This window comes from Pongo pygmaeus, chromosome 14 (assembly GCF_028885625.2).
Source record: "Pongo pygmaeus isolate AG05252 chromosome 14, NHGRI_mPonPyg2-v2.0_pri, whole genome shotgun sequence".
In the NCBI taxonomy this organism is placed as follows: Eukaryota; Metazoa; Chordata; class Mammalia; order Primates; family Hominidae; genus Pongo; species Pongo pygmaeus.
Window position 1 is genome coordinate 45514176 of NC_072387.2, and position 24953 is coordinate 45539128.

Genomic DNA, 24953 nt, shown 5'->3' on the forward strand with positions numbered 1-24953 from the left:
CAAAGAACCTGCATCTCTGACCCTGCATCTCTGACCCTAGTTCTGGAGCCAACAGCTGACTGAAAAATAGCTAATGCAGACAGAGGGCTTTACTTCTAGAGTCGTTTCTTAAATTAGATTTTCTGATTTCAAAGTCTATTAACTATCAGTTTATTTTTCAACACAATAAAAACACATATCTAAATTTGACAACTAATGTAGACTACTTAAAATGTTTTAATCTAGGAAAAAAGATTTAAAAAAGCCTGAATGATAATTCTGAAAATACATTTTTTAAAGTAGCATTTTGGGGGTTATATGGCATATATTTCTAGGAAGACAACAGGTCTTTGAAAACAGATGCACAAAAATTGTAGAGTATAAAAATGGACACATACTGGCATAATCATGCAGATACCCAACATGAACAGGATTCACACAGAACCCATGACTAAGTATTAGTTCTTTCAACAGTATTTACTGGGTACCTACCATGTGCCAGGCATGATATTAGATAGTGGGATATACTAATAAGTAAAATTAAATGTGACTCTTGCTCTCATGGAGAAAGATTATGCTTTAATCGAGAAAAAGAAACATTAAGCAATTACACAAATATAAGAAAAAACTACAAATGTCATAGGTGCTATGAATACAGCACATGGTACTGCAACAGGATATAATTAGGGGTACCCGAGCTAATTATATTATCTTTAGAGAGTGAGGGCAGGCTACCCTAAGGAAGATCTGAAGAAGAAGGTGAGAAGGGGCGTGGTTAGAAAAGAGAAGAGTCCGCATGTGGAGACACAGGTGGGGCCAGACTAAAGACCATGGGAAGCCCATGAAGGAATATAAGCAGAAGAGGTGCATATGATTGATCACATTTAAATTTGCAAAGACCTTGTGGGCTACAGCATGGTAGTCTGGAGAAGGATGGTGTTCTGGATGGCGGTGGTGGAGACGGAGAGAAATGGAGGAACATAAAAGCTAAAATCAACAGGCCCTGTCATGGATTGGATATATGCCTGTGGAGAATGTCAGGGCTGATGTCAGGGTTTCAGCTTCTGTATGACAGTGCTAGCCACCTGTATCTCCAGTATATTTCAAAAGAGAGCTCAGGAGTATCAAATGCTGCTGATAGGTTAAGTGTGACAAGTGGTCATTTAACACGACCACTGGCTTCAATGACATAGAGGTGGCTAGATGTTAAGATGAAGTAGACTGGGTGTGGTGGCTCACGTCTGTAATCCCAGCACTTTGGGTGGATCACCTGAGGTCAGGAGTTCAAGACCAGCCTGGCCAACATGGTGAAACCCCATCTCTACTAAAAATAAAAAAACTAGCCGGGTGTCGTGGCGCCCACCTGTAATTCCAGCTACTTGGGAGGCTGAGGCAGGAGAATCGCTTGAACCTGGGAGGCGGAGGTTGCAGTGAGCTGAGATTGTGCCATTGTACTCCATCCTGGGCGACAAGAGCGAAAATCAAAAAAAAAAAAAAAGATGAGGCATGGAAGAAAATCCACATGAAGAAGGTGGGGTGAGGAGTGAGTGGGAAGCAAGAAAACAAAGCCAGTGAATATAAAACACTTTCTCAAGAGAAGGTTGCTTGTGAAGGACGCAGGGCTAGAGCTGGAAGGGCACAGCAGGGTCAATGGAGAGGGTTCTGGGAAAGATGTGATGGAGGGGAAAAGGCTGAATACACAAGAGATGAAATACATGGACAGGATTAGGTTTTGACAAGGTGGAAGGAGATGTAGAGGTCAAAAGATCAGTCTTAGGAAAGACACCTTATCTCCCGTAGAAGGAAGAAAAGAGAAAATGGGTGCCCTATTCTGTTTTGATATTCTGAGCTTTTTCTTTTTTCTTCAAAGGAAAAAAAAGGAAGTCTAAGGAAAAAAAATGTTTTCAGGCCACTCAATTTCTACTGTCTACAATTAAGGTGAACACACATAACTTTATACCATATTGTTGGGTTTGTGTATTTTCAAAATAAGATCCAACTCAGGAAAAGTATAAAGGCAAGATCAAGTTTACATACATTATTGTCAATTTTGTTTAAATCTACATGTTCATTATAAATATACAGGGCTGCTTCTCATTACCTAGAATGATGGCTGGGTCATAAGACAGATACATTCCAATCAGAAACCTACCATCGTTCAACGTGTAGAGATGAAAACGTCCGCAAAGCTGCTTCTCGAGTAAATAATTTGAACCCACACTGTGTGTCCCTGATTCCTTTGACACAAAGGAACCAGACCAGAAAGTGGAACCCATACATGAGAAGAGTACGGAAGTAAGAACGCTGAAAACAAAGACAAAATATAAATGACTTTTCCATTCATCTGCAAAGGAGACACTGAAAACACCTGGCTGTAGACAACTGTATTTTAATATTTAATTGACTAGTAGATCTTACATAAGAACACCACTGTTCCATGAGCTTCACCAACAAAGCATATTAAAGAAACAGCAAGAATGCCTACTGCTTGGAGCAGAGTAGAGGCACTAGGAAGCAGTTACTCATTTCCTGGAGGTTGAGTCAGACAAGCGGCCAGGGCTTTAGCCTACCAGGAGAAACAGGTTTGGAGCTGCTGCTGTGAGCAAGGAGAACATCTCGTTTACTTACATATTTTATGCTGCTTTGCCCCACATATATTTCAGTTTCAAAAAATATGTCAGTTTCCAGGATGTAGTGACAAAACAAAATACAGATGTAAGCCTGCAGCTGATACTTAACTAATGAGAATATTGACAGAAGACGTATAGTAGAGTATCATGAAAGTTATGGACTAGAAAGGAGTTTGAAACTAACACCTGGTCTTTCTAAGTATGCCAGAGATCTAATTAAATACATTTAAAATACTGAGTTCTTTAATACTTTGGATATTAAGATTAAGTAGGTTTTAATCCCATCTAAAGTTTCACTACTGTTATTGATGATTAATTTTATTAGTAGTAACAGAATATTCCATTATTCATAAAACATAGCACATTTTAAAACATAAGAACATAAGATTATTATCACTGGATTCCAGACTTTCACATTTAAGATTAGTAAAAGATAGGATCTTTCTAAAAAATAAAATAACAAAATTTTTTTTTAGAGACAGAGACGCCTTCTGTTGTCCAGGCTAGAGTCCAGTGGTGTGGTCATGGCTCACTGCAGCCTCAAATTCCTGGGCTCAAGTGATCCTTCTGCCTCAACCTACAGAGCAGCTGGGATCACAGGCGTGTGCCACTACACCCAGCTTCTTTAAGACAGGATCTTTTAAAATGTTCCTTAGTTAAGGCAATAGACTCAAGTAATGATGTGTTACTTACGTACATAAGCAACCTATTAAGAGTCTATTAGAACATTTAATATCTCATACTATAGGATAAAGGTCCCTTCCTCCTTTTGGCTTTTGCTTTTCAAAATTATAATTTTTAGTATCATTCTTCCTTTGCATGGCTTTTTCCATCATCACCAAACAGAACCACAGTGGAACAGAGTAACACAGAAAAAGCACCAAATCAGGCGAGGTGCGGTGGCTCACACCTGTAATCCCAGCACTATGGGAGGCCGAGGCAGGTGGATTGCTTGAGGTCAGGAATTTGAGACCAGCCTGGCCAACATGGCGAAACCCCGTCTCTACTAAAAATACAAAAATTAGCCAGGCATGGTGGCACACGCCTGTAGTCCCAGCTACTTAGGAGGCTGAGGCAGGAGAATCGCTTGAACTTGGGAGGCACAGGTTGCAATGAGCTGAGATGGCGCCACTGTACCCCAGCCTGGGTGACAGAGTGAGACTCCGACTCAAAAAAAAAAAAAAGAAAAGAAAAGAAAAGAAAAGAAAAAGCACCAAACTAGCAGGCCTATATTTGAATCCTGGCTCCATTACTAATTAGCAGGGTGACCTTGAACAAGTTACTTCAGCCCTCTAAGTCCATTTCCTCACCGATAAAATGAGAACAATGCCTACCTCAGAAAGTTATTAAAAGGATTAAATGAGATTATTTTAAAGAATATAGTGAAGTGTTTGGCACAGAAAATAACAGGAACTCAATAATGTTCTTCATAAAGGAAGAAAGCTTGAAAGCTTACTTTACTCTCCTGACCACAATTTTACTTATGTATTAAATAGGGCAGGAAGGAAAGGAAGAATAAAATACTTATCTATATGGTATGTAAAACAAACTTTTAAAAATGATCTAGCACTTCTCATTTATCATCTAGAATCATTAGTTATGAGTTGATGTAAATATGTCTTACCTCTCTAAGTAGATAGGGCAGAAACCTCATCTTAAAATACTTTAGGAATCTCACAACAGCTTGCTCAGTGCCTTCCATATAAAATACTTCCAATAAATACTGGTTGACTGATTAAACCTCCAAAAGAGCACTTATGCTTAGGAAAGGAACAAATAGAAATTGAAAGATAGAAAAATAAAAATTAAAGGTAGAATAACAATACCTATAAATTATTCTCCTTGAGTGATTTTTAATGTGATTTGAGTGAGCTTATTTGTTAGCAAATAAAACTATTCATGACTGCTCTGGCTTGGATGTTAATACAGGATTTTTGTTTGTTTTAGGATAATGGCTATTTTTTAAAAAGCAGAAAAATGTAGAGTTCACATGAAGACCTTAAGTTATTTGATTTCTAACATATTTAAAAGCTTAACAAGGTTAGTCACAAACAAGAAAATCCTGTTTTTGTTTTTAGAACTTTGCAAAATATCTTAAAATTTAGAAGATACCTAAAATATAGGATAGACTTATTTAGTTAAGTGAAGCTACTAAAAGAGAGTAGGCTTATATGATCTTCTGAAATGGCCATTTAAAACATTAAGGAAAACAATTTTCACTGTTTCAGTGTTAACGCTAATATCTTCAATGTTTATAAAATGTAAACAAGAAATTAATTCAGGTGAAATTTAAAGGTGACTGCTAATTTCATTATCTTAAAATAAGAAGTTCAAAGAAGTCCCAAGACTTAAGCAAAGACTCTTTAAACAAAAACTAAAAACATTAAATAACCACTAATGGATTCTATTTTTGAATCCTTTTAAAATGATAAATTCAAGAATAGCCAGACCGTATATAAACATTACCGTTATACAGAACAGATGGGAATATGAGCACTTTTAAGGATGATACAAGACTCCATCAGGGCAGTGTCATGTTTGTCTTCCAAGGGAGCAGTAAAAAGAGGTGGTAGAATAATTGAGAAATGTAGAAAAAAATCAAGGAAAGACGTTTCTGAACATTAGGCAATAAGCTACTGAAGTTGTCATTTGCTATCTTGATTAATTCTTTTATAATTTGCTCATTGTCCATAGACTGATCACCATGCAGGGGTTAATTACTGACAGCACATGAAGGGAAATGGAAAGCCATGCTGCAGTTTTCTGGACATGAGGCAGATTCATGTCTTGTGCCTCTTGGAGACAACCTTTTGTGAGACAGGTATGGTTCTATAAGAATAAGCTGGACTTGAACAAGCCTACTGAGCAGTAGTTGTCATAGCATCTGCAGCAGACAACCAATGATGTCTAGTGAGTATCAAAGGTTATCCTTTCTTTTTATAGAATAGCAGCCAATTCTGTGGGAATCAAGAGCACTAAATCAAACACTAGGTTTTAGAGATGAAAGAATGAATGGATGGAGACAAGATGAATTATAAATAAGTGGTTTCTGCGATTGATCCCTTGATACCTGGCTAAGAGCAGTACTAGGTAAAAGATTTAGACCATAGCATAGTCTCATTTAAATACTAGTGTATTTCTAGGAAGAATTCAGAGTTTTCAACCAATGCAAGTTCTAAGTGAAAAGAATTTACACCATGAAAAACAAAACCAAAACACATGGCTCCTTTCTACAGCCACCATCAACAAATACAAGAATTATCTCTTGCCTGCATTACTCACTGGCTCCTAAGTCTGTCTTTGGCTATTTCTCCAAACTATCTTTTTTCCTTCACCAAGTAGATTATCCTTTTTCATCTCATTAACATATTTTTTAAAAAAGAAAGAAAAAAAGTACTTAAAAAACCATTAAATTAGTATTGATCTATTTTCATTAGTTGTTTTAGTGTGCAGAAACAAATTTTTATTTATTTATTTTATTTTATTTATTTATTTATTTTTTGAAGAGGCGGCGTCTTACTCTGTCACCCAGGCTGGAGTGCAGTGGCGTGATCTCAGTTCACCTGCAACCTCTGCCTCCTAGGTTCAAGTGATTCTCCTGCCTCAGCCTCCCAAGTAGCTGGGATTACAGGTGCCTGCAACCACGCTTGGCTAATTTTTACATTATTAGTAGAGACAGGGTTTCACCATGTTGGCTAGGCTGGTTTCAAACTCCTGACCTCAGGTGATCCGCCCGCCTCAGCCTCCCAAAGTGCTGGGATTACAGGTGTCAGCCACTGCGTCCAGCCTATTTGTTATTTCAACACAGATAACTGTATTTATAATATCATACTATTTTTTACAAACAACCTAATATTTCAGGTTTTATCCCATGTTATTAAATAGTCTCCATTATCATCAGCTTTACTGGCTGAACATTTCATCTAGGGCTATAGCTGCATTTCCTATTGTGGGAATTTAGTATTTAATAGTTTCTACTACAATTTTATATATATATATATATATACTATTTTATAATTATACATATATATACTATTTTATAATTACACACACACATATATATAAAATGTGCTGAACATCTTAGACACACACTTTTCCTTTTCTTATCCCCTATGCGTTGTTAAACTGATGAAGCTGGATTAATTCCAAGCTCTCTTCCCATTTTAAATACTAGGAGTGTGCTATTCTCTATGGTTAACAGATTAACCTTTTTCAAACATCAGTGAGAATCTCTAGGATACATAGAATACTAGACTAGGTGCTAGTAAAATAATTATTTCTAAAAAAAGGAGAAGAGGCCAGGCGTGGTGGCTCACACCTGTAATCCCAGCACTTCAGGAGGCCAAGGAGGGCAGATGACTAGGTCAGGAGTTTGAGACCAAATGGCAAAACCGCCTCTATGACAAATACAAAAATTAGCTGGGTGTGGTGGCGCATGCCTGTAATCCCAGCTACTCGGGAGGCTGAGGCAGGAGAATCGCTTGAATCAGGGAGGCAGAGGTTGCAGTAAGCCAAGATTGCGCTACTGCACTCCAGCTTGGGTGACAGAGTTAGGCTCTGTCTCATAAAAACAAAAACAAAACAAAACAAAAAAAAGAAGGCCGGGCATAGTGGCTCATGCCTGTAATCCCAGCACTTTGGGAGGCCAAGGCAAGTGGATCACCTAAGGTCAGGAGTTTGAGACCAGCTTGGCCAACATGGTGAAACTCCTTCTACTAAAAATACAAAAATTAGGCAGGCATGATGGCGCGTGCCTGTAATCTCAGCTTCTTGGGAGACTGAGGCAGAAGAATTGCTTGAACTCGGGAGGCAGAGGTTGCAGTGAGCCAAGACTGTGCCACTGCACTGCATCCTGGGTGACACAGCAAGACTCTGTCTCAAAAGTAAATAAACAAAAAATAAAAAGAGAGTCTGAGTTTCTGTACTTCAATATAATCCTTAAAAGGTTTTTGTCACTTAAACTTAAATTTAAACTTAAACTTAAAATTTCTACATATCTCTTTTCCGAATCATAGGGGGAAAGGTTCAACCTTTTATTCTACTGGTTCTCAAAGCCTTGTGTGCATAAGAGTGACCTGGGAAATTGTTACTCTAGTTTTTCTAGCATAATCTACAAAATGAAGAATTAAACATCTTTAGTGACATTTTTACACCCTAAAAGGGCAGTTGCAAACTTGTGAAATTTTAAGGTATAGTGTTTTTCTAAGAGGAATGAGGTTAAAAAAAATTTTTTAACTGAATCAAATTCAAAATAAAGCACTTTACTGTGCCAATGTTAGGAAAAAATAAAGGCAAGTTGATTGGTTAAAAAATGCATCATTTAGGCCGGGCACAGTGGCTCACACCTGTAATTCTAGTACTTTGGGAGGCTGAGGCAGGCAGATTACCTGAGCTCAGGAGTTCAAGACCAGTCTGGGCAACACAGTGAAACCCCGTCTCTACCAAAATACAAAATCATAGCCAGGTGTGGCGGTGTGCGCCTGTAGTCCCAGCTACTTACGAGGCTGAGGCAGGAGAACTGCTTGAACCCGGGAAGTGGAGGTTGCACAGTGAGCCGAGATTGCACCACTGCACTCCAGCCTGGGCAACAGAGGGAGACTCTGTCTCCAAAAAGAAAAAAAAAAAAAGCGTAATTTAGAAGTTTGTTTTATTACAGAACAGATTCTCTTTATCTTAAAAATACATTAAAAAGAACTGCTTGCATCCTAAGGCAAAGCGAAGTCCACATCTTCTTGTATATGCTTAAAAAAAATCAATTCTAAAATGTGCCAATCCTTCATAACCTTTCCACAATTAAAACATTAATTTCTTTTGAAAGGAACCTCATGTTTAAGAGATTAGACATAAAAGCCAATTTCTTGCCAAATATATATGTAAAAAAAGAAATAAAAGCCAATTAATTGGCTGTCCCATGCCAATTAATGAAGTCTCACCTGAGCAATTGATTCTTTTTCTAAATGAGCTCGAGATCCACATGCTATAGCCATTTGATTCTGAGGAAAAAAGCAGAGATAGTTTTTCAGTATTTAAATATCACTAATAAAAATATTTATTTTCAATGAGAATATCTAATTTTTAGAAACTGATTTTTAAAAAAGTTGACGTTAAAAATCTTTGAAAGGTTTATTGAAAAGTTCAGAGTATGTACAACTTTGAGAAGCCTAATCATACTAAGAGAACACTAAATTTTGCTTAAATAGGGCTAAATATAAGGGGCATGTGTTATGTTAAAATTCATAACTTTAAATGATATTTTCTGTGTGAAAATACTATATTATTTGAGAGAAAATTTAGTGGTATGAGAAAGAAAAGGGTTATCTGTAGATGACATAATTATATACCTTGAAAATCAAAGAATAGCAACTGAAAAACCACATTAGAAACAATGAATTTTAAAAGATGGGTAGTCACAAAATGAATATATATACAAAACTTTAGATGTCACATGTACAAACAATAATCACAAGATATAATCGAAGACAGCATTTATAACACCAATAAAAAGGAAAAATCTAGAAATAACATTTATAAGAAAGGTAGAAAGTTTAGACAAGATCTAAATAAAGGAAACACGTAAATGCTAACAAGGAAAACAAAAGAATTAAACACACAGAAGGTCTTGTCATGATGGATGAGAGGATATAGTAACAGCATTAAAAAGTCAATGCTTCTGGCCGGGCGCGGTGGCTCACGCCTGTAATCCCAGCACTTTGGGAGGCCGAGGAGGGCAGATCACGAGGTCAGGAAATCGAGACCATCCTGGCTAACACAGCGAAACCCCGTCTCTACTAAAAATTCACAAAATTAGCCGGGCGTGGTGGCGGGTGTCTGTAGTCCTAGCTACTCTGGAGGCTGAGGCAGGAGAATGGCGTGAATCCGGGAGGCAGAGCTTGCAGTGAGCTGAGATCACACCACTGTGCTCCAGCCTGAGCAACAGAGCAAGACTCCGTCTCAAAAACAAAAATAAATAAATAAATAAATCAATGCTTCCTAACTTAATACCAATAAAAATACCAAAATGATTTTTCATTGAACTAGACAAGCTAATTTTAGAGTTTCCATTAAAAAAAAAAGCCCTTGTTAGTATAGTGGTGAGACAATAGAAAATTTTTTAAAAGAGAAGCAAAAATAATCAAGAAAAGAGCCAGGAAAATTCAAGAGTAAAGGATGACTCATCACAAAAATTTTAAAAATATATGATAAAGCTACAATAATTCAAACTAAGGTGCTGGAATGTGAATAGACAAATTCGTGGACAATTCCATAGACAGAATGAAAAGGTCAGGAAACACATAAGACAAAGCCATATGAGTACTTAGAATATGATAAAGATGACCTTTTAAATCAGTGGGAAAAAGAGGAACTGACAAATGGTGTGGGACATCATGGTAGCCACTTAGAAACCAAATTAAGTTGGACTTGAGCTTCTTAACTGAATAATGGGACATAGTCCAGATACATCAAATATTTAAATGCAAAATATCAGAAATCATTTTGTAAATAATCTGAACGAAGGCACAAGTACAAAAAACCAGAAGACTGATACATTTGTTAATAACATTTTAAAGAATTGTATGACAAAATAACAAAAAATCCAACCACATTCAAAACTAAAAGACAAAAAAACTGGGGGAAAGTATTGGCAATTTATACTACAGAAAAAAGGTTAATTTCCAAAAAGCATAAAGTGCATTTGCTAATTATTTTAAAAAGTACCCAAAAACACAGTTGGAAAAGAAGCAGACTAGAAACAGAGTACACAAAAGAGGAAGTGAAAATAGCTCTTGAACAACTGAAAAGATTCTCAATTACACTTATTCCAAGAGTAATGCAAATAAGACCTATAATTTTTTACCGTACTGTGCCTGCACACTCTCTAGCAACAGCATTTGAAACATTATCAAAATTACAAATATACATATAAACTGACCCAGCAATTCCAACAATTCTTCCAATAAATATACTTGCATATGTGTAAAATGACTTTCATAGAGTTTACTCATTTCAGTATTTGAAGTAGCAAACCTGCATGTCCATCCGAAGGGACTGGCTATGAAGATGTGAAAGAATGAGGAAGGTCTTTATGCATAAATATAGTGCAATCTCCAAGATAAATTGTTAAGCAGAAACAAGAGAACAGTGTATAGTATCACACTTTGCAATTTTAAAATGAATACATAAACAGTATGCATCTTCCCAATAAAAGAAATGAGTAACACTAGTTATATCTGAGGGTAACTGAGAGATGAAAAGTAGAGCTAGTTTCACTGTATATCTTTCTTATACCATTTGAATTTTGAATGACTAACAAAAATAAATTTAAAAGTGTTCATTATAAAAAATTTGCAAGTATATAAATTTACATATATAAATGATAATTAAAGAGAAAACTCATGTATTATCTTACTACCTAAAAGCAGTCACTGTTTTAAACTGTGTATATTTCTTTGTATTCTTTTTTCTCTACATTACAAAAAACCATAGCTCAAATTTACTCATGTACGTCATGTTTTTTCAACAAAAATTTATTCATGTTAAAGTTTATTGTTTTTATACTTTTTATTATGGGTATTTTCAAACATACGCAAAACTAGAAAGAACAGGAAAATGAAGCACCACATACCTACTACCTAGCTTCAATAATTAGCAACACATTGCCAATCTTGTTCTATGTAAAGCCCCCCACCACCATCCCACCCAATCTGGGATTATTTTGAAACAAATTCTAGACATCATATGTTACAAATTCATATAATGTCAATCATAATACCACTATGATACCTAAAACATCAATAATTCCTTAATACCATCAGATATACATATTTCAAATTTGCCCAATTATCTCTTAAATGTTTTCAGTTTGTTTGAATGAACGGCCAAATAAAATCCATACAAGGCCGGGCGCAGTGGCTCACGCTTGTAATCCCAGCACTTTGGGTGGCCGAGGCAGGCAGATCACAAGATCAAGAGATCGAGACCATCCTGGCCAACATGGTGAAACCCCATCTCTACTAAAAATACAAAAATTAGCTGGGCGTGGTGGCACACGCCTATAGTCTCGGCCACTTGGGGGGTTGCAGCAGGAGAATTGCTTGAACTCAGGAGGCAGAGGGTGCAGTGAGCCAAGACTGCACCATTGCACCCTAGCCTGGGCAACAAGAGTGAAACTCTGTCTAAAAAAACAAACCACCACCACCAAAAAAATCCATACAAATCAGTTGGTATTTCTTTTATCTTCGGGTTCTCCCTACCTCTTTAAATTTTCTTCTTGTAACTTGTTGAAGAAACCACATTGTTTGCTCTACAGTTTCCTAGGTTTTAGATGTTGCTGATTGCACCCCCATGGTGACATTTAACATGTCCTCCTGTCCCCTGTACTTCCTCTAAACTGGTAGATTCAGAGGCTTGATAAGATTCAAGTTTGATTACCTTTCAAGAATTTGTCATAATAGTGCTGCATGGTAGTTTTTCTTTTTCGTGTCAATTGTAAGGGCTATACAATAGTTCAATGTACAGATTTACCATTACTTTGACTATTTGCCTATTTGTTGTCCTTTCTAATTTTATGTTATAGAAAGGCAACTGAAAGAACATCTTTGAATATAAAACTCTATCTGTATTTTAGATTTCCTTCTTTGGAGTCATAGATGTAGAATTCTAAGTTAAAAGTCTGAATGTTTTTTAATGCATATGGGCCAAATTCTCCTTTAAAAGGTTCTTTACCTGTAATCCAAGTACTTTGGGAGGCCGAAGTGGGCACATCCCTTGAGACCAGGCGTTTGAGACCAGCCTTGGCAACACAGTGAAACCCCATCTCTATTAAAAATTGGCCAGGCATGGTGGTGTGCCCCTGTAGTCCCAGCTACTTGGGAGGCCAAGGCAGGAACCACTGCACTCCAGCCTGGGCAACAGAGCAATAACTTGTCTCAAAAAAAAAAAAAAAAAAAAAATTGTTACTTACATTCCCATTAACTGGTATGATATTGACTATTAAATCAAATTCTTGTCAGTTCTAGTTATTCTAACTTTATTATTAATAAAAAAATAAACTTTTGGGGGATGTTTTAGCTATCCATATTTTCTTTAAAGAATTTTCTAGGCTGGGCACGGTGGCTTATGCCTGTAATCCTAGCACTTTGGGAGGCTGAGGTGGGCAGATCACCTGAGGTCAGGAGTTCAAGACCCGTCTGGCCAACATGGTGAAACCATTTCTACTAAAAATACAAAAACTAGCCAGGAGTGGTGGTGCATGCCTGTAATCCCAGTTACTCAGGAGGCTGAGGCAGGAGAACTGCTTGAATCTGGGAGGTGGAGGTTGCAGAGAGACAAGATAGTGCCATCGCACTCCAGCTTCAGTGACAGAGCGAGACTCTGTCTCAAAAAAAAAAAAAAGAATTTTTCTCAGCTAGGCATGGTGGTTCATGGCTATAATCCCAGCACTTTGGGAGGCCAAGGCAGGCAGATCTCCTGAGGTCAGGAGTTCAAGACTAGCCTGGCCAACATGGCGAAACCTCATTTCTACTAAAAATACATAAATTAGCCGGCTGTGGTGGCATGCGCCTGTAGTCCCAGCTACTTGGGAGGCTGAGGCAGAAGAATCGCTTGAACCTGGGAGGCAGAAGTTGCAGTGAGCCGAGATTGCACCACTGCACTCCAGCCTTGGCAAAAGAGCGAGACTCTGTCTCACGAAAAAAAAAATTGTGTTATACGCTTTGCCTACTATTTGATAGTAAAATAATTTCTTCCCTTGTTTTTCTGGTAGAGGTACTTTGTGCAGAAAGGGAGAGAATGATTTTCTTAGAGAGGAAGCATGTTAAAAGTTCAAATAGCATATGGCAAATCAGTTTTAACTTTAAACTTGAAAAGAGCAACAACACTATTGAGTAATACATAAAAAAGAACATACTTCTACATTTCAAAGATGCATGAGTAGAGTTAAAATGCCATGTAATTTAACTAAAAACAAATCAAAATCCAAACAACTTTCTTTTACAAATCTCATTTTTATCTCAGCATAAGTCCCCAAGAGCTTTTAAGAGTTTTGTGTATCTGAAGAATTCTGATGTAAGAGCTGAATCCCTGATACCAATCTCACTATCAGGTAGAATTAATCTAAACGTTTTTTTCCAAAAAGTTACCTATTCCTCAGAAATGAAAGGTATCTTTGTTTTAAAAACTGCCCATATTAGAAAATGTCTGTAGACATGGAGTCTCTTTCTTTTAAACCTCTTTTGGAGTATAACTGAATTTCCCATGGTTTTTTAAAATGAATATTTAAGTTACTATGACAGTTGGCTTTTAATAAGTGAGGCAGGTGTGGTGGCATTTGCCTGTAGTCCTAGCCACTAGGGAGGCTGAGGTAAGAGGATTACGGCTGAGTCATGATGGCACCACTGCACCCCAGCCTGGGCAATAGGACGAGATCCCAACTCACTTAAAAAAACAAAAAAAAAGGTACAGTGGCTCATGCCTGTACTCCCAGCACTTTGGGAGGCTGAGGCAGGTGGGATTGCTTGAGGCTAGGAGTTCAAGACCAGCCTGGCCAACATGGTGAAACCCCGTCTCTACTAAAAATACAAAAATCAGCCAGGCATGGTGGCACACACCTGTATTCCTAGCTGCTTGGGGGGCTAACGCATGAGAATTGCTTGAACTTGGGAAGCAGAGGTTGCAGTGAGCCGAGATCATGCTATTGCACTCTATGCACTCTAGCCTGGGTGACAGAGACTGTCTCCAAAAAAAAAAAAAAAAAAAGGTGGTAAGGAGTATATTATCTTCTAGCAAGAAATGCTAAATCAATCAAAATCTTTCTCAGTACTTTTTTTTTTTTTTTAAACGGAGTCTCACTCTGTTGCCCAGGCTGGAGTACAGTGGCGAGACCTTGGCTCACTGCAACAACCACTTCCTGGGTTCAAGCAATTCTCTTGCCTCAGCCTCCCCAGTAGCTGTGATTACAGGCACGTGGCACCACGCCTGGCTAATTTTTTGTATTTTTAGTAGAGACAGGGTTTCACCATGTTAGCCAGGATGGTCTCCATCTCCTGACCTCATGATCCACCTGCCTCGGCCTCCCAAAGTGCTGGGATTATAGGCATGAGCCACTGCACCCCACCTTTTTTTTTTTTTTTTTTTTTTTCAAGGCAGAATCTCGCTCTGTCACCCAGGCTGGAGTGTAGTGGTGCAATCTCGGCTCACTGCAACCTCCGCCTTCTGGCTTCAAGAGATTCTCCTGTCTCAGCTCCCAAGTAGCTGGGATTATGGGCACGTGCCACCACACCCAGCTAATTTTTATATTTTCAATAGAGATGGGGTTCTGCCATGTTGGCCAGGCTGGTCTCAAACTCCTGACCTCGGGTGACCCGCGTGCCTCAGTCTCCTGAAGTGCTGGGATTACAGGCGTGAGCCACCGTGCCCGGTCCTCAGTACTTTTTAAGTTAAATATTTTCACACAATTTACTGGAGAGAAGGAATAGATAGAAATATAGCTAATTTATATTAACAACCATAAACAGTAACAGAATTGGATCTGATGAAAAAATATCAAGCACAAAGATGAATGTTGGCCGGGCATGGTGGCTCACGCCTGTAATCCCAGCATTTTGGGAGGCCCAGGTGGGAGGATCACTTGAAGTCAGGAGTTCAAGACCAGCCTGGCCACCACGGTGAGACCCCGCCTCTACTAAAAATACAAAAAAAGTTAGCCGGGCCTGGTGGTGGATGCCTGTAATCCCAGCTCTTTGGGAAGCTGAGGCAGGAGAATCACTTGAACCCAGGAGGCATAGGCTGCAGTGAGCTGAGATTGTGCCACTGCACTCCAGCCTGGGTGACAGTGAGATTTGGTCTCAATTAAAAAAAAAAAGAAAAAAAAGAAAAAAGATGAATGTTAATAATTACAGGTACTGGTTGAGTGGTGAACACATGCTAAACACCTGACATACATTTCCTTATTTATTTGTTTATTAATTATGGAGTATTGCTCTGTAGCTCAGGCTGGAGTACAGTGGCACGATCTTGGCTCACTGCAACCTCCACCTCTTGGGCTCAAGTTATTCTCCTGCTTTGGCCTCCTGAGTAGCTGGGACTACAGGTGTGTGCCACCATGCCCGGCTAAGTTTTTGTATTTTTAGTAGAGATGGGGTTTTACCATGTTCGCCAGGCTGGTCTCAAACGCCTGTCCTCAGGTTCCCAAAGTGCTGGTATTATAGGGATGAGCCACTGTGCCCGGCCACATTTCCTCATTTTAATCACTACCTCAGAGTTATGGTGTCTAAAACAAATGACTTTGGAGGTTGAGTTCTCTTTTGGAAGCCTGGTTTTCTACCCACATATTGAGAGGGTGAAACAAACATACCAGCTTCTTAGACTTGCTCACATGGTCCACAAAAAAAGGGAGAAGGACTAACTGTCACGTTCTTTTAAGGAACCAAACCATGCACGCATATATGAATCGTTGGTATACAAAACTAGAACTGGCCAAGGATTACTATATTAGCAATAAAAGAGCATTCAGGGTCATTAGTAAGCAACCCAGCACTCCAGATTGAGTTGTGCGTGTGGTTAAGATCTGCTTCCTATGGTTCTTCTTAATGTAATTTTTCTCCGTATCTTTTTCATATCCATTAATTCTAGTCATCTGTGGGCTTAAAAAACTAACCACTCAGCTTGTTAGAGCTATGTCTAAATCAGAATTTAAGGGCCAGGCGTGGTGACTCAGCCTGCAATCCCAGCACTTTGGGGGGCCAAGAGGGCTGACTGCTTGAGGTCAGGAGTTCAAGACCAGCCTCGGCAACATGGTGAAACCTCATCTGCTAAAATTACCAAACAATTAATCAGGCATGGTGGTTTGCACATGCAGTCTCAGCTACTCGGGAGGCTGACGCATGAGATTTGCTTGAACCCTGGAAGCGGAGGTTGCAGTTAGCCAAGATCGCACCACTGCACTTCAGCCTGGGTGACAGAATGAGACCTTGTCTCGAAAAATAATAATAAAAAATTAACAAAATAATTTAAAACCTGAGTCACAGCCTGAGAAATTACTCTATGATCATGCAATACACACATTTTAGCATTTATTTTGCCTGTTAGAGATTTTTGATTCTATTTAGAAAAGTTAAGCAACTGAACAAGTGATCATCATATACTTCGGGATTATTTTTTGAAAAAATTTTATTTTTATTATTTTTTGAGACAGAGTCTCTCTCTGTTGACCAAGGTGGAGTGCAGTGGTGCAATCCTGACTCACTGCAACCTCTGCCTCCCAGGTTCCAGTGATTCTCATGCCTCAGCTTCCCGAGTAGCTGGGATTACAGGTGTGCGCTATCACATCTGGCTAATTTTTAGTAGAGACGGAATTTCACTATGTTGGCCAGGCTGGTCTCATACTCCTGGCCTCAAGTGATCCTCCCAGCATGGCCTCTCAAAGTGCTGGGATTACAGATGTGAGCCACTGTGCCTGGCCAGCATATATTTTGCTTAGAAAAATTACTAAAAAACAAGCATATTTTTAAAAAGAGGTAGACTAACTACCAGTTAGGAAACTGAAAATCTGAGAGGAAAGCTTTGCATATTAAAAAGAAAGATGTGGGAAAAGAAAATATAAGTAAAATACAAATGAAAGTTTTGGCTGAGCATGGTGGCTCATGCCCCTAATCCCCACAGTCTGGGAGGCCGAGGCGGGCAGATCACTTGAGGCCAGGAGTTTGAGACCAGCCTGGCCAACACAGTGAAACCCCATCTCTACCAAAAAACACAAAAAATAGCCTGGCGTGGTGATGCGTGCCTGTAATTCCAGCTACTCGGGAGGCTGAGGCACGAGAATCGCTTAAGCCCAAGAGGCAGAGGTTGCAGTGAGCTGACACTGAGCCACTTCACTCCAATCCAGGTGACAGAGGGAGACCCTGTCTCAAAAATAAAATAAAATAAAATTTTTAGTATGAAAATGTAAATGTCCTATTCTATTTGTATGTATTATACAAAGCTCTACTTAAATTATATACATGTAGTTTAAAACCTTACAAGAGCACTTATTATCAGAAAAGAAATTGTAGGCAACTTTTGTAAGATGACTTTGTATAAGAATCATCAGACCAGAACATGTAACCTGGTTACTCTAAGAGGAAATACAAGCAAGTAGTAACAAATTTCTTTTTGTAGTCATTAAAAAAAAATCAGCTAAGAAAGAAGACATTAGAAACCACTGTAAAACATACTAAAGAAATGACTTAAATGGTCAAAACAATATTGTAAAAGACATTTAAGCTAATGACTGCCATCTAGTGAGACAGTCATGTAATTACAGGACTTGACTACAAAACCCATGTTCCTGTTTCATTATTTTCTGAACTATTTCAGTCACTATTTTTATTAGGGCTTAGGGAAATACATGCAAGACATGCTTATCAAATTTGTGGCTTAAATGAATTGAGAAAACAGCTATTGCCCTAAAGATAGAACAAGAACCTACACTTTTAGACACAGAAATCTAACAAGCTGAAGTTATTAAGAGATAACTAGCCACAATTCCATTCCTGAAAACAAAGCAAAAGAACACAGAAAGAAATCCACACCAGTATAGAGATGGAGAGACAAAGTTCAAAGGCAGTGAACAGGAAAAAGAGTTGGCAATACCTGTATGAAGTAACAATGTAATGTGGAAACCAAATCCACACAAACAGACACTTCTTCAGTGGAAAATTATAAGAAAAAAATATGCTATGTTTAAAAACTGAAAGAACTGGGCCGGGCGCAATGGTTCATGCCTGTAATTCCAGCACTTTTGGGAGGCCGTGGTGGGCAGATCATGAAGTCAGGAGATAGAGACCATCCTGGCTAACATGGTGAAACCCTGTCTCTACTAAAAATACAAAAAAAAATTAGCCAGGCGTGGTGGCGGGGGCCTGTAGTCCCAGCTACTCGGGAGGCTGAGGCAGGAGAATGGCGTGAACCCGGGAGGCGGAGCTTGCAGTGAGCTGAGATTGCGCCACTGCACTCCAGCCTGGATGACAAAGCGAGACTCTGTCTCAAAAACAAACAAACAAACAAACAAACAACAACAAAAAAACCGGTAAGAACTGACAGCCTAAAATAGAGAATACACATGGAAAACAGCTTTGACTCTGTGAAGGGCTGTCACAAAGAAGTGGAGTAGATAATTTTGTGTAGCTACAGAAGACAGAAACAATGGAAGGGGGTGATTAAAAGGAGACGTATTTGCATTCTGGTGTCTGGAGGAACTTCACAGCTGAGCTGAGACAGAATGAGCTGCTTAGGCATCACTAGAGCTATGCAGTAGAGGCTGAAAGATCACTAGGTAGTTGTAAAAACTTTCCAATATTGGATAAATGATTGAATTAGATTTAAGAGTCAGCAAACTATAGCCTGTAGCCCAAATCTGATCTGCTGCTTATTTGTGTAAATAAAGGATGTATTTTATCTATGTCTACTTTCACGCTACAATAGAGAGTTGAGCAGCTGCCATAGACGCTGACTGGCTTTAAAGCTGAAATATTTACTATATGGTCCTTTATAGAAAAAGTTCTCCAACACCTGAATTACATAAGTAAGAAGACTTCTTCTAATTTCTCTATGCATGTCAACTTCAGAATGTAAGTTTTCTGAGAGCAATGACTGGCTGTTTATAAGCTTTGTCAGAACCATATTTTTCACTGGGTGGATCCAAAAACTATGAATTTTGTAACTTTAACCACCTATCATTTATTTGCGTCCTTTCCACCTCCTCCAAAGAGTATTACATGATGCATATTAATAAAACTTACTACATTTAATTCAAATTAATTCAATTGAGTTGGGACACTTAAAAAATTAGGGATACTTTAAGGTGCTATAAAACCAAGGCTATGAATTAACAGCTTAATGATAATTACATGCTTTAATTCTTTAAAACTTAACATTTCTAGTAACAATGTAGTAAATGGGATTATGATAAGGAAAAAATATGGCATCAGAACTCCTTTTCTTTACAGAGTAGTATAAAGGAACTAGATTTATAAGAATAAAGTTCAGATTTTTTTTCTGTTTTATTGTTTGGTTCACTCCCTAACATCAGCAAAATCATTTAAATTCTCTTTGCCCTACTGCTGAATGACAAAATCAGCTGCTAAAAATCTGACGCCTTATGCCCTCCCTCCCACTCACGGCTCCCTCTAGAAAGATAATGCAAGGGAAATATTTATCAAGTTTCTCTCAGGGTCCTCTAGGGAAAACCAGGAAATCACACTAAGTAACTTTATGAATTAGATTTTCCTTTTAGCCTATCATGATTTACCAAGATGTTGGACATGAAATACTTTTTTAGTAAGAGTGAACTACAACATATCCAACAATAAATTCATATCATGTTATAAGCCAGAGAACTTTTTGTGATGATGGAAATGCTACACAACAAGCTGGGCATGGTGGCTCACTTCTGTAGTCCCAGCTACTCAGGAAGCTGAGGCAGGAGGATGGAGTTTGAGTCCAGCCTGGGCAACATAGTAAGACCTTATCTCTTTTAAAAAAAAAAAGGTAGCTTTTAGCCACAAGTAATTTAAATGTGGCCAATGAAACTGAGGAACTAAATTTTCATTTTATTTAAATTTAAATAGACACATGCAGCTAGTGCTACTCTTCTGAAGAGCAATGGTATGAATATCTTTACAGCTAATTCTCTTAAGAATTAGTTGATTCACTTAGAATCTTAAAAAAACAAAAAACACCTATAAAAAAACAAAAAACAGCTAGGAATACAAGGGATGGGGACAGATGATGGTGGGGGAGAAATATAATACTTCACAAAGTGTGGAATTAAATAAATATTTATTTCTAGAAAGATATGCAGTGAGTTTTTCTGTAGTTATTATTAAATTTTTTGGGGGGGCTTATATGTTTACCTTTTTGGTTTGGTTTTTGCTATAATAGGATCTTAATAAATACGTAATAATATTCAGTTCTAAACTAGGTCTATTTCATTCATAGATAGTTTTACATATTCATCTTATTTTGGTCTCAATTTGTTTCCTTAGTTCTGTAAATTTTTTTTTTTGAGACAGGCTCTTGCTTTGTCACTGAGGCTGGAGTGCAGTGGGGCAATCACAGCTCACTATAACCTCAAACTGCTGGGCTCAAATGATCCTCCTGCTTCAGCCTCCTGAGTAGCTGGGACTAGAGGCATGCACCACCACACCCTGTTAATTTTTCTCTTATTTTTACAGAGATGGAGTCTCGTTATGTTGCCCAGGCTGGGCTCAAACTCCTGGCCTCAAGCGATCTTTCTGCCCTGGCCTCCCAAAGTGCTGGAATTACAGGCATGTAAACCTGGCCTGTAATTTTTCTTTTAATCCCATTTTGTTGTTTTGTCATCTTACCTTTGAAGACCTGTGTTGCTAAATTCTTATTTTCATTGTTTTATTTCTTTAGCCAGAATACTTGCATGTAATTTTGTCCTTTTCCTTGGATTACACTATCTTAATCTTTTGTATGCAACTTTAATTCTTTTTGTGTAATTATATGTTGGTGTGATTGCCATTTCTTTCTTTTATTTTGTCATCATTAACATGGGCAGCTCTCCTATAGTAAATGAACATTCTCCTTGATGTACTTGTATCTCTTCCCCCTCTAAACTAGAATTTCAAGGCCTGAGTATTATATCTGGACTTGAGGGTAGGCGGTGGGAAGGCAGGGAGGAGGGCCCCTCCCCTGGAGCTCTACGTGGCTTTGTTGGTTACTTGGGTTCCCTGGTCTTGTGAGATTTTGTCAAGTGTCTTGAACAAGCTACACTCCATCCAGGAAAGGATCTAGTCACATGGATCTGTATCCCCAACTCAGCTTACAGTCCTGAAAAATGGCAGCTCTCAGCAAGTTTTCTTGCTTCTGCTGAAATTGTGACATATTGTGTGATGGTAGGTATATTGTTTGATGTTGTCCAAGGATGCTTTTTCATTCTCTTATTCATTTTTTCCAGATTGAGAAGTATTTGGATAAATCCCGAGCGTTTGCCAAATACATCTTATTTCTCTAAATGGCTTTTAAAAGGTAGGAATGGCACTAGGATTTTATTTCTTTCCTCAACCTCCACTTTTTGAAGTTATGGTGTGAAGTTTCAAATAATCCTTTTTGAGTGATTGCTGCTTGTGATTTTGTTTGTTTCATCAAAAACTGGATTCTGTGATCCAGCTTCATTTCACATCTTTACCTGGAACTCAGGCTATACTTTTAAATAAAAGTATATTCAATTAAGATTGAATATGCACAATAAATATTAAAACTTGGGTAGAAGCAATCAGAAATCAAGAGAGAGAAATGGTCACAATATTAAATAAGTAATCGTCAAGTGAATCTCATAAAATCAGACAATATTTGTAACAAAATGATCAGTTCTCTATGGGGCTGTACCATTTGTATAACGATTTCATACCAAAAACACTCAGTTTTTAAACTGACAGGTAAATTCTCCTTTAACTTTACTTTAGCTCCCCTGCATTCTTGACTGAATGTTATTTGAACTACATTCTTATACTCACAGGCCAAGGCTGTAGATCATTTAGTCCCTTTTCTAATTTCTCAACATCTGGAAACTTTGTGGCTCCATCAGCATCTGCCATAAGGATCTTTTCTCCTCGAGAACTGGATATACCCTGTATTTTAAAATTTCAAGTCAAAGAAAATTGGTTAAAATTCAGGTTAAATTCAATGACATTTCAGTCTGTTCTACTTAAAATACCTAAGAGTGAAAGATGAGGTATGAGATGGCTGAAGGAGGCCAGAGTTCATTGAAAACAAATTACCTGTATATTAAGACGATCTTCTCAAATGTACCTATTGCCTATCTTCATTATTTTAAAAACTTTGTGAAGTCATACTACAAATATCTTGGAAAATACCAAGATAATAAACTAGGTTTGGACAAATTAAAGATATTCTGCATCACAAAGAATAAAAAGGGACAGTACGTATCATACATATTATATGCTTATCGTGTCATGATGCTTAAAATGAATTAGGGGCTACTTAGAACCACATATAAAGAACATGTTTATAGACAGATTAAACATTCTAATATATAGATATGCTGAGAAATGTACAGGTCTTTAGTATCATTTATTATAGGATCTAAAGTTTGCTAAATTAATTAAAGAAATAAAAAGTGTCAATAAAATTTAAGAATTATGCATAAATCCAAATGTTATTTTATGCCATTTGTGATATTTGAAACAGCAAAATTATGCCATTCAATTCTGAATTGGCTGGTCCTTTCTGCAAATTATGGCTCCATGAGTGCACATTTCATACAGAAATAAACTGCACATCAACTTTTAATTTCTCTGGTGTATTTGAGTGAATTCCTTATTTCTTAGGTGCAAATATATTTATGGTTTGATATAGTAAAATTGCTTTGATAACACAACATAGTGTGACTACAGATAAGACATATACAAATGTAGAGAGAAATCAGATCATTTATTCTATGGTATAATAAGCTAACTAGTTAGTATCTGTGATGTCTTTTTAATCACACCCATTAGAACAAATGCAAAAGGCTAGGTGAGATGACTCATGCCTATAATCCTAGCACTTTGGGAAGCTGAGGTGGAAGGATTGCTTGAGCTCAGGAGTTTGAGACCAGTCTGGGCAATACAGTTAGACTCCATCTCTACAAAAAAATTTAAAAAATTAGCCTGATATGGTGGCACATGCCTGCAGTCCCAGCTACTTGGGAGGCTGAGGTGGTAAAAAAAACTGGAGCTAGTAGTTTGAAATGGGGCAAAAAACCAGTAAGTGACTAATTTCAATGATGCATGATCAAACTTGTTTAAGCCTACTTTCCTGTTCTGCCGTCTATGGCCTTCACTTTGCTGCAGCTCCTTGAAAAGGCAGTCTACCATAGCAACTCCCATTTGTGTTTCCTCAGTCATATTTTATGCCCATTATTTCTCATGTGCCTCATTGCCTTAAGATTTCCTGGTTCTCCTTTTCTCTGTAACCTCCTCTTTGCCAGTTTAATGGCTTCAGGTTCAACTATCACCCGATGTATGTGGATGACTCACTCTCATCCTCTCTCCTAGGCTATTCTGGATACCACTGCATGTTGTCTCAAACTTAATATGGCTCAAACTCAACATAACTGCCTCTTATACCAGCTCCTCCTCCAGTGTTTCATTCCTTCTATTAATGGCATCACCATCCTCCCTGTTACCCAAGGCCAGTGGTACTCATTTGACATAGTTTGGATCTGTGTCCCCTCCAAATTTCATACTGAAATGTGATCCCCAATGTTGGAGGTGGGGTCCAGTGGGAGGTGTTTGGGTCATGGGGGTGGATCCCTCATGAACAGCTTGGTGCTGTCCTTACAATAGTGAGCAAGTTCTCATGAGATCTGGTTGTCTAAAAGTGTGTGGCACCACCATGCCCGCTAACTTGCTCCTGTTCTCATCATACGATGCGCCTGCTTCCACTTCGCCTTCTATCATGAGTGGAAGCTTCCTGAGGCCCTCACTAGAGGCAAATGCTGGCACCACACTTCGTGTACAGCATGCAGAACCGCGAATCAATCATATCTCTTTTCTTTATACATTATCCAGTCTCAGGTATTTCTTTATAGCAATACAAGAATGGCTTAGCATGTCATTCTTGTCCCTGATCCCAGACCCAATTCTATGTCATTTTAATAGCTCTCACATTTATCCCCTCATTTTCTTCTCTTCTGTCACTATCATAATCCAAATAAATATTCATCATACCTTGCCCAATATTGCTACACTTGCTGCTGGCTGATTAAAGTGTCACTCTGTCAATGGTAAAAAAATGTAAAAGCCCCTCATCTACAGTTTGTGACCTTAAACCACCCACCCCTCCAGCCTTATCTCCACAGTCAAGACGTGGGTACCATGAGTGGGCCCTTTACTGTGGCATGTTCTTTCACATTGCTGTGCCTTTGTTCATGTTCCCCGTCTAGGCTCCCTGCCCTCCCAACTTGTAGGTGGTTAAGTCCTAATCCTCCTTAAAGATCCCGCCCAGAATTTGCCTCCTCTGGGACATCTGTGCTGCTCCCCACAAAAGATGGTGGCACCAACATTTTGCATGTACTTCTATTATAGCATTTACAACACTGTATGGCAGTGGTCTGTCTCCCTACTAAACTGTGATATCCTTAAGGACAGAATAGGTGTCTTTCATCTCGGTGTCTCTAATGAAAGTAAAACGTTGGCTGAATAAAGAAACAGATGGATAGATTTAAAGCCCATCATGACATTGCATCAATCCTACTTTGTCTCTGTTTCATATATCCTGTGACCCAGCCAAAGTGAATCACTGTTTCTAGTACATATCCAAAGAGTTTCTACTTCTGTC

At 38.3% G+C, this 24953-nt stretch overlaps 1 protein-coding gene across 1 annotated transcript in view; it reads right to left on the reverse strand.

Annotated features, from left to right (window-relative positions):
- Nucleotides 1-24953, reverse strand: part of ALG5 (ALG5 dolichyl-phosphate beta-glucosyltransferase) — a 49882-nt gene that overhangs the window by 13743 nt on the left and 11186 nt on the right. The window contains exons 6-8 of the mRNA XM_054446495.2: nt 22127-22240; nt 8543-8602; nt 2132-2283 (exon numbers count right to left, since the gene is read on the reverse strand). Of these exons, the coding sequence (XP_054302470.2) occupies nt 2132-2283; nt 8543-8602; nt 22127-22240 (326 nt within the window). The remainder of the gene's footprint in view (nt 1-2131; nt 2284-8542; nt 8603-22126; nt 22241-24953) is intronic.